Genomic DNA, 15,924 nt, shown 5'->3' with positions numbered 1-15,924 from the left:
AGGAAAGCTGCACTCAGTATACTGCGTAATATAGGAGGTTCGAGACATTGTTTCGCCGCATAAGTAAAAGCTTAAAAAAACTTTCTCACCACTGGGCATGGAATTTTCGGCTACTGGTTCAGCGGAGTGATGTCGCTCTACGGACCATCGATTTCTAACGCTGACCAGTTTGCGACATAGGCAGGAAAACACGTCAAAACTAGCGATTCGGTAAAAAAAATCGTATTTTTAGAAGCAAAAGCGTATTAATTTACTAAATACGACAAAATCGTAACGGTTGGCAGGTATGCACAACCATTGGATGTTCCAATCCCATCCCCTGCTTTCACATTTCCAATTACAAAGGGAGAGAGCGTTTTTTTTTTCTCTTTTCTTCCTCTTTATATTCGGGGGAAGCTTCCTCTTATTTTTCTAGGCAATGCTATTCATCACCATGGGGAATGCCTATTCTAAGAAAGATCATCCCTTCAGCGGAAAAAAAAGGGCCTTTTTCAGGCATGGCTGCAAAAAGTAAGGAGTTATAAGGGCCCTTCCAGAGGGAAATGAAAAGTTAGGAGTTTTTAAGGAGTTTGTAAGGATGTGCGAACCCTGTCTATGCATTTACTTTCCAACCTCTCATTGTACCAAAGACGAAACTTGACATTTAAAAATTTAAAGAATCAAGCTACCATTAATCATTATGTGCAATGAGAAAATATTTTTTTCAGAATAAATCCACTAAGTAATAGCCACATGAAAATGTGAATGTAATAAGTTTATTTTGTATTTCAACGTTTTAGATGTTATTTATTGAAACATATGAAATATTTATTTGTTATTATTTTTCATGATACAATCTACTCTCAGCTGATGCAGGTATTCTATGACATTATTGAAGTAGTAGGTGGCACACAAACCATGTTTACTTTTTTTTAAAACTGTATGCTGCAAAACAATTTGTCATTACACTAATGATAAATTCTAAGATTGTGTGTGTGAGTGGAAGTACACTGCTCAAAACAATTAGGGGAGCACATGGTTTTAACAAAATTACGCAAAGATGTATACCGATAAGTAACATAAAATGAATAATCCATAATTTAAAGCCTAGCAGGAAATGGAAGAAGAAAATTTCATATGCAAATCAAAGTTCATGACGTCAAAAACCAGAAAACAGAGATAAGGGCAGAAATCGGGATGTTGCAGAAACGTCTGTTTTACTGCCGTAACTGTGAAATTCGATTGCGCAGTATTTTTTTTTGAGACAAGGTGACTTGAGGATGTCTCAACAGCGTGATTTACCGGAATCCATGGCATGGCGTGTTATAGGCAGACTGGAATCCGGGCGAACACAACATAGTGTCGCGGACGCTGTTGGAGTCGCCAGAAGTGCTGTTGCAAGGCTGTGGAATCGATTCCAAGAAACAGGAAATGTTAGACGTCGACCAGGGCAAGGTCGGCCACGCGCCACTACAGCAACTGATGACCGGTATATACGGTTAACAGCCCGTCAAAACAGAACAAAGAATGCTACGCAGCTGCAAAGACGGTTGCTCTTGGCAACAGGACGAAGGGTGTCCAGCCAAACAGTACGTAATCGGCTTCATGAGGGAAGGCTCTATGCACGTAGGCCAATGGTCTGCATTCCGTTGACCCCACGCTACCGTGCGGCCCGAAGAAGATGGGCTGCTGAACATCGAAATTGGGAGCAACATGATTGGAGCCAAGTGCTGTTTACAGACGAGTCCCGATTCAGTCTGGAGTGTGACACCCGACGTGTTCTGGTATGGAGGGACAGGGGCACTCGAAATAACCCCGCATTCGTTCGTGAAAGGTCACAATACAGACGAGCTGGTTGGATGGCATGGGGTGGAATCAGCATAGGCGAACGTACGGACCTGCATATCATTCGGAATGGCACTTTGACTGCCCAAAGGTATGTAGACGAGATACTGCGACCTCATGTCATCCCTTATGCTGAAGCCATTGGAGATTCCTTTGTTTTCCAGGATGATAATGCCCGACCGCATAGAGCTCGTCTGGTGGAGAACATGCTTGAAGCTGAAACAATACAGCGTATGGAATGGCCAGCGTGCTCTCCTGACCTGAATCGCATGGACGACGCATTGCTGCGCGACCAAGGCCGCCTGTTACTGTCCGAGACTTGCAGATTGCACTTCTTGAGAAGTGGAACAGTATTCCCCAAAGTCTGATCGATAACCTCATTGCATCCATGGCAAACAGGTGTGCAGCAGTCTTAGCTGTTCGAGGAGACCACACGCCCTATTAAAACTCATGCATCATGTCTAAACAGTACATGGCCAGCGTGCTCTCCTGACCTGAATCCAATCGAGCATGTTTGGGACATGCTCGTACGACGCATTGCTGCGCGACCAAGGCCGCCTGTTACTGTCCGAGACTTGCAGATTGGGGAATACTGTTCCACTCCTCAAGAAGTGCAAAGTCTGATAGATAACCTCATCGCATCCATGGCAAACAGGTGTGCAGCAGTCTTAGCTGTTCGAAGAGACCACACGCGCTATTAAAACTCATGCATCATGTGTAAACAGTACTTTTTTTTTATCGTTTACATGTAACCAAATTGTTGCCCTAAATCATCTTTTCATGTTTTTTCCATATTTTCAAAGAATTAAAGCTTAATTCCAAATTTTTTTACGTCTTTTTTCTGTATTGCGCATTGAGCATTGATACGCGTGTACTATCCATTGTATGCCAATACGTGGCTGTCTCGCACGGTTTTCTTCACTTTTTTGCTTGCTCCCCTAATTGTTTTGAGCAGTGTACTACCGATGTGCAAGAGACTGAGCTGGACTCAGCTTAGAGGGAACATTTGGAGAGTTATACCCTTTTCTTCTGTCTGCTTGCGAATGCTTAATTTCAAGTTAATTTAATTTTTCTTTTATTATTTATAGGTGCATTTTCAATACCCTTTTTTAGTGTCAATTTCAAGCATTTCTAGGTACTAATCATTGTTACTAAATTTCACTAAATTTGAAGGCATATGCAGCTCCCACATATTCTTGTTTGACAATTCACTTGTGTTTACTAAAGAGAAAACTGAATATTTCACAGGAATATTCAAACTTTTTGGGCTGTAATATGGTGATCTAGGTTTTCATCAGCAGATGTTTTGTCCATCACTACAGTTCAAATCATTCATTGTATCGGTCCCAGCAAGCAGGATAAAATGACTCTCTAAGAATATGATATACCAGTGCTTTGGCTGGAGAAAGTGAAATCTGGCTTTTTGTTATGAGGTGGAAGAAGTGATGTATCAGTGCGAAAATGTGGTGGCTTCCGATTAATTTAGTGGGGTTTTTGAAGGCTTTAAATCCTAAATGGAAGATCAGAATACGAAGGTGACTTCTACTTTATGATTTTGGTCTTCTGTATTGCTGGATGCTACATTTTACTCAAATGGGTTTGTCCTCCTTTCTTTCTATTGCAATCTCTCTTGTGTTTGTAAATCTCTATTGCTTTGAGATTCAGACAGGAGTTGAGATGCATTTGAGAAGCAAAAGTGTCTTCGAACTGGTTTTCGTAGTCTTTGAGAATGACATGTTCAGCAACAGCAGATTTTTTTCATTTGTCCAAGGCTATACTGGCATTGATATTCAGAGATGCAAGTTTTTATGAAGTGCTCCATCAAAGCCTGCATTGCAGTCACCTGATCGATGATGTCCACTGCTGGATGAAACATCTGCAGAAGATAGCATAACTCTCTCTCTCTCTCAGATGGACATCATGAGTGATCCCCCATTTTTGTTAAGCATTGCAAAGACAAACATTACTTAAATCGATAGGTTTTTTTTTTACAAACACAAAGAATATGCAAATGTATCTTAATGAATGAAATACGTAATTAAGGAAAGTGAACTCACAGCTATTTTATCACAAATTATAGATTTCTGTTTGTCATCGAAATCGGGACTAAATACAATAGAATCATTCAGCTGATTGATGAATTGAACAGCAGTGTAGCCTTCATACATGAGCTCCTACAAGAAACAATGCAAAAAAAATATATAAAGAAATAATTGTAATTGGGGAAAGGTTAGATTTTTACTGGTGGGGGGGGGGGGGGGTCCCTCCCCAATTAGTAAAAATCTATATATATGAAATTGATTTTCTGTCAGTGCATCTGTATGTATGTATGTTCTTTATACAAATCTACAATTTTAGATTGATCATTGCCAAATTTTACATATACATACCAAACATGCCCGGATTGTGAATGATAGATTACTTTAAAAGTTCCTCAAAGCAGGGCAAATGCCTGAAATGAGCAAAAGAACTGTCACGCAACAATGATTCCTGAGCCCCATAAATCCCTTTTGGAATATTTACTTTGGTTACAGTGGTTCCTTCGCAATGCGTTTCAGACATGTATATGCCTTTACAAGGGTTTGTCACTTATTTAATGCTGCCAGTAATAGTTTATAATGGTTTGTCACTTTCAATCCTCTCAGCATTTGAAGAAAACCCAGGCAGCGCGAGGTATTATAGCTGGTATTAAATATAGTTGAGCTATGATTAGCCAAGATAATTTGGACCAGACCTACCTTGGACAGTCAAAAACTCTGATAAGATTTTTAAGAGTAAATATAATAAGGACACAACTGGAAAAAATTATGTTTGATAAAAGATTTTAAATTACTATACAATGCAATAAAAATAGCAAATGACTACAGCACAAAAATAACATTGGATCAGGGTTGGGTTTTTGACATGACAAGCATCAAAAACAAGTTTAAACCATCAAAAACCTAAATGAATGCTTTTGGACAATGTTTCGAACACAGTAGGTTGATAACATGAGAAACTTTCTTGTGTATTACGATTCATTTTTTAAACACAAATTTATTACAAACATTGAAACAAAATATTAATTATAATTTGCAATTTCGAATTTCTCGACAGAGTCTAGAACAGATAATATATAATTTTATGGTGCATTTTCACTATTGATTACCTGTGTTCAATTTATTAAGCAAAATAGAGCTGTTTATTCAAAATATCTATGATCGGAGGTCACAAGGTTAGGTTTTTGAGCTTACTCAGTATTAAAACTAGAGATGTGAGGTGTGAAAAGTCAATATTTAAAAGAAAAATGAATGTTCTAGATGGTTATTCTCCAATTTTTACATCCAGGAGAATATTCTTTGTTCCTGGATGTAAAATTTGCGGAATAATCGAGATTCGTTTTTCTTTTAAATAATGAATTTTTTTACTAATTTTGTTGATATTATGAAATATAAATCAGTTTTCATTGCCTGAAACATTTAAAAAACAAAGCAATTTTTTACATATTCACCCTACAATTACAACTTTTAGTTCGAGAATATTCTCGAACCAAGAAACCTTCAGAGAATATGAACATATTATCAGAATATTCTCTTGATGATAGCTTTTAAAAGTTTGCTTATGAAGATTTTAGAAACCTTAAGATTAAAACCTTTAATTATTTTAAAATTAGATAAATTTTCAGAAATAAGCTTAAAACAAAAGAAATGAAACCAAAGTTGATTGATAAAGGAAGCTATTCTTACATAATCACCTTCATTCTAAGAAGATACAGAACTATTGTTTTCTTCAATGCACATACATTTAAAAATTCTGTATATCACTCATATTTCTTTAACAGTTGTGAAATTCAGCCATGTTGCTTTCATTTTCTTGTTTTCAAACTTTATAATTGTGGGCTGCAAACTTTAATATTCCTGTCTTCTGGACGGAAGAAAGACGGGGACAGAGAATATTCTCTCAAAGGACTACTATTATAAATTGCTAGAGAATATTCCTATCGAAAATTATAAGATTTATTCTCAAGCTATTTATAGAGATTATTTATTATAATACATGTTATTACAAATATTTTTGAGAGTACTCTCTGGAAGGACTTCTATAGCTGAAGAATACTCTCATCAAGGAGTATATTCTATTGTGTGTGAAGGGCTATTATTAACTTGAAAATAATTCTTATTATTTACAATAAAAATATTCTCCAGTAATTCATAAAAGTAGTCCTTCCAGAGAATGATGTCAAGGATATTATACTTAACTACATTATAAATAACAGAATATTCTAATTAAGAATTTATACGAAATTATTTATACTAGTAGTCCTCTGGTATATTCTCCAGTTATTTATAATAGTAGTCCTTCAAGAGAATATTCTTGAATATTCTGATGAGAATATTCTCGAGAATTTTACATCTCTAATTAAAAAGTCAAAAATTTATTGTCCAAATGTTTTATCATTCTTACTTTTGTACTTAGAATAAGTTATAGGAGCTTTTCCTGAGCATTCATTTACGCAATCAGCACTGCTAAATTAAAGGACATTTTAATTCTACAATTTAGTATTTTTATTGCTAGCTATACTGTAATGCACAATAAGGATATCATTTTAAGTATCAGTGGTTATAGTGGTTAATAACAGAAAGAAATCAACACTGCATATATAGCGTAAAAGAAGTTTTTTTAAACACCTATCTGTTACGAAAAGAGTACAGCTGATGATTTATATCAATATACATATATAAGCAGTTGAAGAAATTTTGGAAGGTCGAGAATTATGTGGAATTGAAGAATATCAAATAGTTCCATAGTTTTTCCTTCAGCTTTTATGTTATGCTCTATTCAAATTGCATATTTTATAGGAAAAAATACACATAATAAAGTCCAAAATAATTCTGTAAAGAGCAGAAAATTACTTTACAATCACATTAAAAATATTTATTCTTTGTATAACATAGTGACTTTAAACATTACATGCAATGAATGTATTTTTAACAGGAATTTTTATAATGAAAAGCAATATTTAAGGTTTTTGACGTGACAGTTTAAACTACGGTTTAAACCAGTGTTTTCCAAAGTGGGCGATCAGAATCTTCAAGGGGGCAATACCAGCTTCAGACACGACTGGGAGTCTAGGAGTGGCCATAAGAGAGCGATGGGAGGAAAAAATACGTTTTCGAAAACTCAGACCCTTTTTCAAGGGAGCCTTCGTAAATATCCTTGCCCTACGGGGCAAAAAAAAAACTAAGAATATCACACACGGTATATAGTTGTACTTATATCATCTGTTAAGGGAACAGAGCTGAAGTGTTTTTTCCCCTTTGAATATGCACTGTACATTCCAGATGTATTTGTTAACTGTAATTGATCGATAAAACCTATTGTTGCACATTTCAACACCATCTGGGGATAGTCCAGCACCACCCTGGGACCGGTTTTGTTAATGACTAAGTCATTATCGAGCCATGCTCCCCCCCCTCCCCCCACACAAAGATGGGGCTGGTTCTTGTTTCAGGGCCTTGAGACGATTCTCATTTTTTTTCATGTTATAAATTCACTACAGCAGCGGACCGTCAAAGAGCCTAGCCACTGGGCCCTGTGGAGGGATGTGTGGGGGCCATGATTTCAGCATCACGGTTCATTCACCTACAGCGATGGTTTTTTTGTATGTTGTTTTTTATACATAATGACATTCATCGTCATCCCCGTATGAAGTGGTCGTCAAACTTTTGTCATCTTAGGCTCCTAGTATTAGTTATTATCTGCAGCTTTCAGGAAAAGTATAGTAGCTATTGTACAGTCATAAAAAAAAAACACATACGCACAGACGCACGCCACAACGCTTATTTTGAGGAACACTGCCATAATGGAAACATTTTTTAATGAATGCGTGCAAGTTCGTTAATTACTCAAACCCAAGGAGTGCCAAAATATTATTTACAGACAAGTAATATTGAACTTTTGTGTTAAAAGGTCATATATCAAAAGTGTTTTTGACACAACGGATGGTTCAAACATAGAGATCGATTTCAGTTGGTGTCCGCAAAGAAATGAAACTAATGTGGAAGATGTTTATTGAATCCACACCATATATATAAGTGCAATGTTTTTTTTGTTTTTTTTCAAAATTTTGATGTTAACTAAATCCTTTTATAATGACCAATTTTCATGACTTGAGTAAGACACTTGGGCGGTACTATCCATTCATGCTTATTAATAATGCTATCCGTATCTGCACTGATTATGACAATATAAGGATAAAAGTGAAATTTTGGTACTATCTCCGAAAATAAGCACAGCTCCGAATATTCCGATAAATATATGGATAGGGGATACACACTTCTTCAGCATCGGATGCATTTCTCCTCGCAATGGGATTGGTTTAATAAAAAAATTATTTTTTTAATGGAAAATTTTTTACAGTAATTTATGTAGTGTTTTTCTTTGAAAGAAAACGAGGTATTTTCGGAAGACCTTGCAAGACTATTTAACTCAATTCGAAATCGACTCATTAAATATAACATTGGTGTATTCAAGAGGGGGGGGGGTTCTAATCCCACATTTGAGCCAAGATTATAGTGTTATTTTGCAGGAAAAAATGTAACCCCCCCCCCACCTCAGAAGGAAAAAAAATTTGAACCCCCCCTTGAGAAAATTCTGCGTGCACCTATGAAGTAGTATATTAATAGTATTACTCAATTATACACTGAAGAGCCAAAAAAACTGGTATACTTGCCTAATATCGCGTAGGGCTCCCGCGAGCACGCAGAAGTGCAGCAACACGACGTGGCATGGACTCAACTAATGTCTGAAGTAATGCTGGAGATAATTGACACCATGAATCCTGGTGGCCAGCGGAAGTGTCTAAAGTCAGAAGAGTGTTCCTGGAGTCACTTTGTAGCAATTCCGGACGTGTGGGGTGTCGCATTGTCCTGCTGAAATTGTCCAAGTCCGTCGGAATGCACATGAATGGGTGCAGGTGATCAGACAGGATGCTTACGTACCTGTCACCTGTCAGAGTCGTATCTAGACGTATCAGGGGTCCCATATCACTCCAACTGCACATGCCCCATTACCATCACAGAGCCTCCACCAGCTTGAACAGTCCCCTGTTGACATGTAGGGTCCATGGATTCATGAGGTTGTCACCATACCCGTACACGTCCATCAGCTCGAAGCAATTGGAATTGAGACTCGCCAGACCAGGCAACATGTTTCCAGTCCTCAACAGTCCAATGTGGGTGTTGTCAGACCCAGTCGAGGCGTAAAGCTTTGTGTCGTGCAGTCATCAAGGGTACACGAGTGGCATTCATCTCAAGTGGCAACTCATCTCAACACTTTACTCTGTACTCCATGGCAAAATAGAACACTCACGTCCAACATGCGTTGATGAGAATAATTTTGTGTAAAATAAAATGTTACTCGTGCACTTGTGTGTACCACTTGGCTCCGAAAGCCTATATCGATGATGTTTCGTTGAATGGTTCGCACGCTGACACTTGTTGATGGCCCAGCACTGAAATCTGCAGCAATTTGCGGAAGGGTTGCACGTCTGTCACATTTAATGATTCTCGTCAGTCCTCGTTGGTCCCGTTCTTGCATGATCTTTTTCTGGCCGCAGCGATGTCGTAGATTTAATTTTTTACTGGATTCCTGATATTCACGGTACACTCGTGAAATGGTCGTGCGTGAAAATCCAAATTTCATCGCTACCTCGGAGATGCTATGTCCCATCTCTCGTGCGCCGACTATAACACAACGTTCAAACTCACTTAAATCTCGATAACCTGCCATTGTAGCAGCAGTAACCGATCTAACAACTATGCCAGACACTTGTTGTGTTATATAGGCGTTGCCGACCACAGCGCCGTACTCTGATTGGTTCCATATCTCTTTATTTGCATACGCATGCCTGTACCAGTTTTTTTGGCTCTTCAGTTTATAATTATAATATATTATCAATCTCTTTCAAAGAATTTCCGACTGTTTTTGACGTTTAATTAGCGTGGTTTCATCTGAATTTTTTTCCTTCAATGTTTGAGGTGAAAGTTAAAATTTGTTGCGATCTAACAAGATTTTTGATATGTTCATAAAACAATGCTAAATATTCAATGAGATTCATTCAGAATTGTATGTAAAAGAAAATAATACATTGAAATGATTTTTCTCCCATTGATGCTTACCAGTTTTAATCAATGTCCTGAGTTTGAAATTATGCAAAATTACATTTTTTTTTTCAAATTTGGATCTAAATAATATCGCAGTAACACTGCTGATTTGAAAGATAAATTGCAGACAGCCGGAGCCAAACCTAAACATGACGAGGTCTGGGCAGGGCAGGAATTAGGGTCTCTCTGACTTGAGTCTAAATATTTTGGCTATCTCGGAATAATGCGTGGACAATGTTTTGGATAGAGAATGAACAAAATTAAACACCAGACATCTTTTGTTTAATTTGTTCATTATCTTGTGGCATTGCCTGGCAAAAAACTCCATTTTCTCTTGTTAAATCGTTCACACCCGAAATAACGTAACAGAAAATAAGGCAACATAATAAGAAAATATTCTCGTTCAGATTAGTTTCAAAATTTTATTTAAAACAACAATGAATGTCTCACAAGCGGCTTGATTGATAATTTCAAAAACTAATTCATTTTAACGATTGAATTTTGATTTTTTTTTCACAAGCTTTATTGTTGAACATTTCGAGTTCAAATCCTTTATTAGTGTTACTGCTAACCAAAATAAATTAGTATGTACAATATTTCATTAAATGACCGATTTTGCTTATAAGTGATCTCAAGGGCAGATTCAAAAACGGTTGTATTCATCCTTTGAAAACTTCACCTATAGTGTGCCGCTTTAAAAACTCTGCTTTTTCCTCCTCATTTGCCTTTATCGTTGATTCCTTCTTTGATTTATCAGGGAAAGGATTATTGCTATTGTAAATTGTAAACATATTTAATAGCAAACGTACAAGATTGGTAAATATCCACTCGACAATTGAAAAATTGACAGTCCAAAGACAAAACTGAAATAATCTTTGGCAGTATTTTAGTGATTAAGAAAAAAAAAAGACAACAACAAAATAGCTGGGACTCTTGTCCCATCGGGGTCAATCTCTGATAAGGGGAATAGTCATAAAGCAGCAGATTCCCATGTAAATTTGGTTGCTGCCCCATGCTCCAGAAAGTGTAAACCCGATTGCGTATCTAGTGCGTTACAGCAACACTAATTCTAATTGGACATTACCTAATAATAAATTCATCGGAACTCAACTCATCTCAACACCTTACTCTGTACTCCATGTCAAAATAGAACACTCACGTCCAACATGCGTTGATGAGAATAATTTTGTGTAAAATAAAATTTCCGAATATGCGATTTCATAATAGTAAACATATTGCTAAATCTAATTTAAATTGTTCCAGAAATGTGTGAGATGCAAGAATAATTTTGATGAGAATAATTTTGTGTAAAATAAAATTTCCGAATATGCGATTTCATAATAGTAAACATATTGCTAAATCTAATTTAAATTGTTCCAGAAATTTGTGAGATGCAATTGACAATGGGGGAAGGCAATTAAAAGAATATTTTTTATATAGCGTGATCATTTCGAAAAGATCCTTATAATCTGTACTGAATAAAAACAATTTTCAGTTGCTTTTTTTTCAATCTCTAACAATAACAAATATCACATTTACAAGAAAAATTGACAGAAATAGCATTAAAAGAGGGCCGGAAGTTCAAATTTGAAGATGACTATTAATTATTCTGGTTGCAAAAGCAAATACTGTACCCGGAATTAATGGGATATGCAGTGGAGCCAACCATAATGGACACTTTTTGAATCACGTCAACAGGATTCCGGATATGCGACTGATTATTTTACTATCCATTAACGGGCACTCCTCGTTAGCGGAGAAAATTTTCGATCCCATGAGTGTCCGTTATTGAGAGGTTCTAATGTAGCTAAAAAGTTTCAGGTGCGAGACATTTCAACGCGGTCACAAATCTTTCAACAAAAATCGAAAGTACCTACAGATATTCAGTTGTGAGGATTTGAGAATGCTGCTTAGTGAAACTAAGCGACAATCATCACACTTAGAAAATATCTATTAATAATATAATTATTTTTGTGCCATGCGAATACTTTGATTGCAATCAATGTAAATGTGTGCATCTGTTTTGTGAATTATATAATTTTATAATTCACAAATTTAATTTTTTTTTTGTTCAGCTGTTGAAGTTTACTGTAATCTTTTGAAACATTACTGTAATTATTTTCGAATTTTTAACACTTTTTTTATACTACCCTGTTGCAGGAAAACATATTGATGCAAAAAAATCAAAAATTTGTCACTGCATCTTTAAATTTTTTTGTGTGGATTTTTAAAGTCCCTTCCAGGGGGGTGATGAGAAATTTTGTTTTTGAAAAGGGGGAGATGGGCAGAAAAAGTTTGGGAAACACTGGTTTAAACCATCAAAAACCTGCCAACCCTGGATCAAGTACTTTACTGAACTTTACAGCATTACAAAGACTACTGCATGTACTTTGAGAAATAATCTTCAAATGCCTTCTGAAAAACACCATCTACCTACACATAACATGTAAAGCTTTCCCTAAACTCTTGTGTAGAGAATTGTAATTGAACCAGTTTGTTGCAATGAAAAGCATTTTGTTCTGCACCAACTTTATAAAAATCAATTTATGAAAATAAGGTCAACCAGGGAAAGTGGGCAGTAATCTCTGATTTTTAAAAATAATCTTGTAGCTCGGTATCAAACATATTCTACTTTATAGTAAGTTCTGGTCTCTATATATTATTTTATAACAAAGGTGACACAATTAACAATATTTATTTTTATTACACCAAAAAATGATGCTACCAAACAATAGAAAGTTCATATTCCGAGTTTGTTTATGAAATTCTAATATGTTCTGTCATAAAAAGGTAATTGCACTAAATCTTTATGAAAATGCTCTGTAGGAATATATAGTTACATAATATTATAATCAGATATAATTACATTTTTGCATTTTTTAATAAGCAGTAATGAAATAAACTGGGGGTGCTGCACTTACTCTGTATGAAAATATATAATGGGGTGTGACACCTGTGAAATTTTTTTAAAGTAATTATAGATTTTTGTCAACACAGTTGTAAAAACCTTCACACATACGTGGACTTTCAATCCACAACTTATTTTAACTGTATTTGAAGTGCATAAAGAAAATCATTTACGAGATTCCATGTTCAGCAAACTCACCTCACTGTCTTATAGCATATCTGGTATTTTTGAAAGTGGGGGAAAAAATTTAGTGCCACACTTATCCTGATTCAAGGGTTAAGTGTGGCATATATACAAACTGACTTTAAAAAAAAATTCAGTTAAAACTATGACACATTTGTCCAAAATCATTTGTCAATTATTTTATGGACAAAATAATAAAAAAAATTGTTTCACAGTTCTGTTAGCTTACCCACAGCATGGCCTCAAATTCAGACTTTAATTTTTTGTGCAACAATTACCCTAGTTGACAACCCCTCAGACAACCAGAAACTGGGTTAATACATCAAATAAGCAAATTGAAAACAAAAAAAAAATTATTAAAGATTATTTTTTTAAAAAATTGAATTTCTTAAATTTAATCTATTTCTCCTCAGGCGAGTCATTTGAGAGCGATAGAAGATGGGATAAACTTAAACTGAACACGGTAATAGCGCTTTGACTCCCAATCAGTACAATGCAGCACTTATGGGTAAAACCCAAGTACTTCAATATTGCTCAAGGATGCAATACAAGAAATTCCTTACAAGAAATGCCCCAATGGTACAGCAAATGTAAAAATCTTGAGATTCCTTCAATTAGACAATTTAAGTTCTTTCTTTATTGTAATATTCTTAACTTTGAATACAGATAAAGTAAAACAAACTTCTTTATTCCACACCAACTCACTCATTCTAATAAATGTTACAATATTATAGAGACTTCACAAGTTTAAAAAAAAAATAGCGGCATAATATGAATCAGAAAATGGCATACATGTTTCATTGTTATTATCATTAACATTGATAAAGCTGTAAATGATACTTCTGATATTTTGTGTTTGACAAAAAACCGAACAAATAAATAAATCTTCGTCTCTACTGGTCTATTTAAGGGATTCTCAAACCGTGCACCTCCAAACTTAGTTAGGGGGCACTGTAGAGCGACAGCCCTAACAAAGGAATTTTTGAGATTCTTTGTTATCACTAGGTTACCAACATTTCTTATATACCAATCACTACCAACATGGATCAATCCGAACCATGAACAAAATAAAATTTTCTTTAAAAACTTAAAAAATGTACTATATACTATTATATAAAGGTGCTATTATAATGGAAATTATGAGATATATATGTGTACATCAAATTTATAATACGTAACATCATATTACATTAGTACATTTATTCCGCGCATGTTTTATAGATGCACTTAATTTCACTTACATATTTTCCGCAAAGTCATTTTACATTCTGTACAGGTGTTGTTGGTTTTGTTACTGCTGAAATATCCGATTTGGCAAGCCTTTCATCCTTGTAGAGTATTTGACGATGTAACGTTACCATTTAGACCCCGCCGGAAATGGTCCTTTTCTAGTCATTTTTATATTTTATTACCTTTAACATTGATTTTAGGATCGATCTGCGAGATCGTGTGCCGCTGATTGGCCGCCATGTTACGATCTTTTGCGCTGCCAGATGCCGAATGTCATGCAACATTTTAAGTTCATGTGAATATGTAAATTTCTCAAATGTTACGTTGATTCTAGCGCCGCCGAGTCTCGATACAGATTGGTTCCGGTAAGGCGAGATGGGGAAATTTTCCCTTATATGCCGGTAGTGTGCAACGAACAGTCAGGTTGGTCCTTAACCGTTACACGTTGATCGTTGGACGTTACATTTCATTTCATTCCAGCCATGAGTTGATAATCTAGCAGGGTGCCTCAGCACTGATCGATCCGTTGATCGTCCTCTTTATCTAGTCAAAAGTCGCTCATCTTGTGTTGAAGTGTCTCCGAGATGTTGGCTCTCATCCGTTAAGGGTTATTCGTCGGGTTCACCTTTTCGGATGCCTGATGCTGTTGCGATGGAGCCTCCACCTCTCCAGGAGGCCGGACGGATAAATCAAGAAGTGAACTGTTCGCGTTCTTGTGACAGTGACATCCAGAAGGATGTAATCGATGAACCGATCGGGTGAGAACGTTTGAAATCTGTGATATGTTAACGCTAAAACTCTAAAGCAAATTTACTGTTGGCTTAAAATATTGTAAAATATAAAGATTAACGCTGAATTAAAAGTCTTAAGCAAACGAAGTAGTTGTTGAATCATTGTTGTCATCTGTCTAGCGAAATTATTTTGGAAGATGAAAATAGAATCCGGGAAGTAACATTACAACGTTACAGCGACAGACGATCAATGTTTTGTTGCTCTTCTTTTCCTTTGCCAGCAAGTGCTTTAGCCAATTTAAAAATAAAATCCTTTCTGGATAAATTTGATCCAGTACATTCTTTGCACTGTACAGGATCCATGCATTTATTGCTGCTAAATCCAAAATATTAAAAAATACTTTAACAAGAAATTTTCCTTTTCACTATCTGACGATACCTTTGATCATCCACTTTGATCCGATTCGAGAATCTCAATCTCATCTTCGTTATCATTTTTTTCCCTGCTTGTACTAGAGCACTCTGCACTTATGCCAACTATTTTTTTCAATATATATATTACTTCTCCTAGATATATTAGGATGAATAAAGCAGGGTTATTTGTTGAAAAAAGGTAAAATTGAATATTATGATGGCGCTGATACGCGAAATACTTGAGACTTTCTTCTTGAATGCACAAACTGAAACTGCTAAGATGTCTTCCGCAGGCTAAGACAGCGATTCGCAGATTAACTTTCATGTTTTTCCGATGCTTATCTCTTTTCTGCATCAGGGTCATCCAACACAAATATGTAGTACATAAAAAGAGCAAATTTCCTGGCGTTAATGCTTATTTTACTAATGCGTCAAACTCACCCGTATCAGTAGAGATAGGTATAACACATAGAAAACTTACAAAATTAGA

The 15,924-nt window shown here is 35.8% G+C and overlaps 1 protein-coding gene across 1 annotated transcript in view; it reads right to left on the bottom strand.

The window, feature by feature from the left end:
* LOC149081600 (replication factor C subunit 4) overlaps window positions 1–15,924 on the bottom strand; it is a 49,662-nt gene that overhangs the window by 4,150 nt on the left and 29,588 nt on the right. Inside the window, exon 11 of the mRNA XM_089237006.1 lies at window positions 3,882–3,998. Within this exon, the coding sequence (XP_089093132.1) occupies window positions 3,882–3,998 (117 nt within the window). The remainder of the gene's footprint in view (window positions 1–3,881; window positions 3,999–15,924) is intronic.

Source organism: Pholcus phalangioides, unplaced genomic scaffold (genome assembly GCF_987345545.1).
Source record: "Pholcus phalangioides strain wild (caught in Gottingen) unplaced genomic scaffold, Ppha-v1.0 ptg000009l_1, whole genome shotgun sequence".
Taxonomy (NCBI): Eukaryota; Metazoa; Arthropoda; class Arachnida; order Araneae; family Pholcidae; genus Pholcus; species Pholcus phalangioides.
Note: the sequence above shows the minus strand (reverse complement) of the source record. Positions and strands in the feature narration are given on the sequence as shown.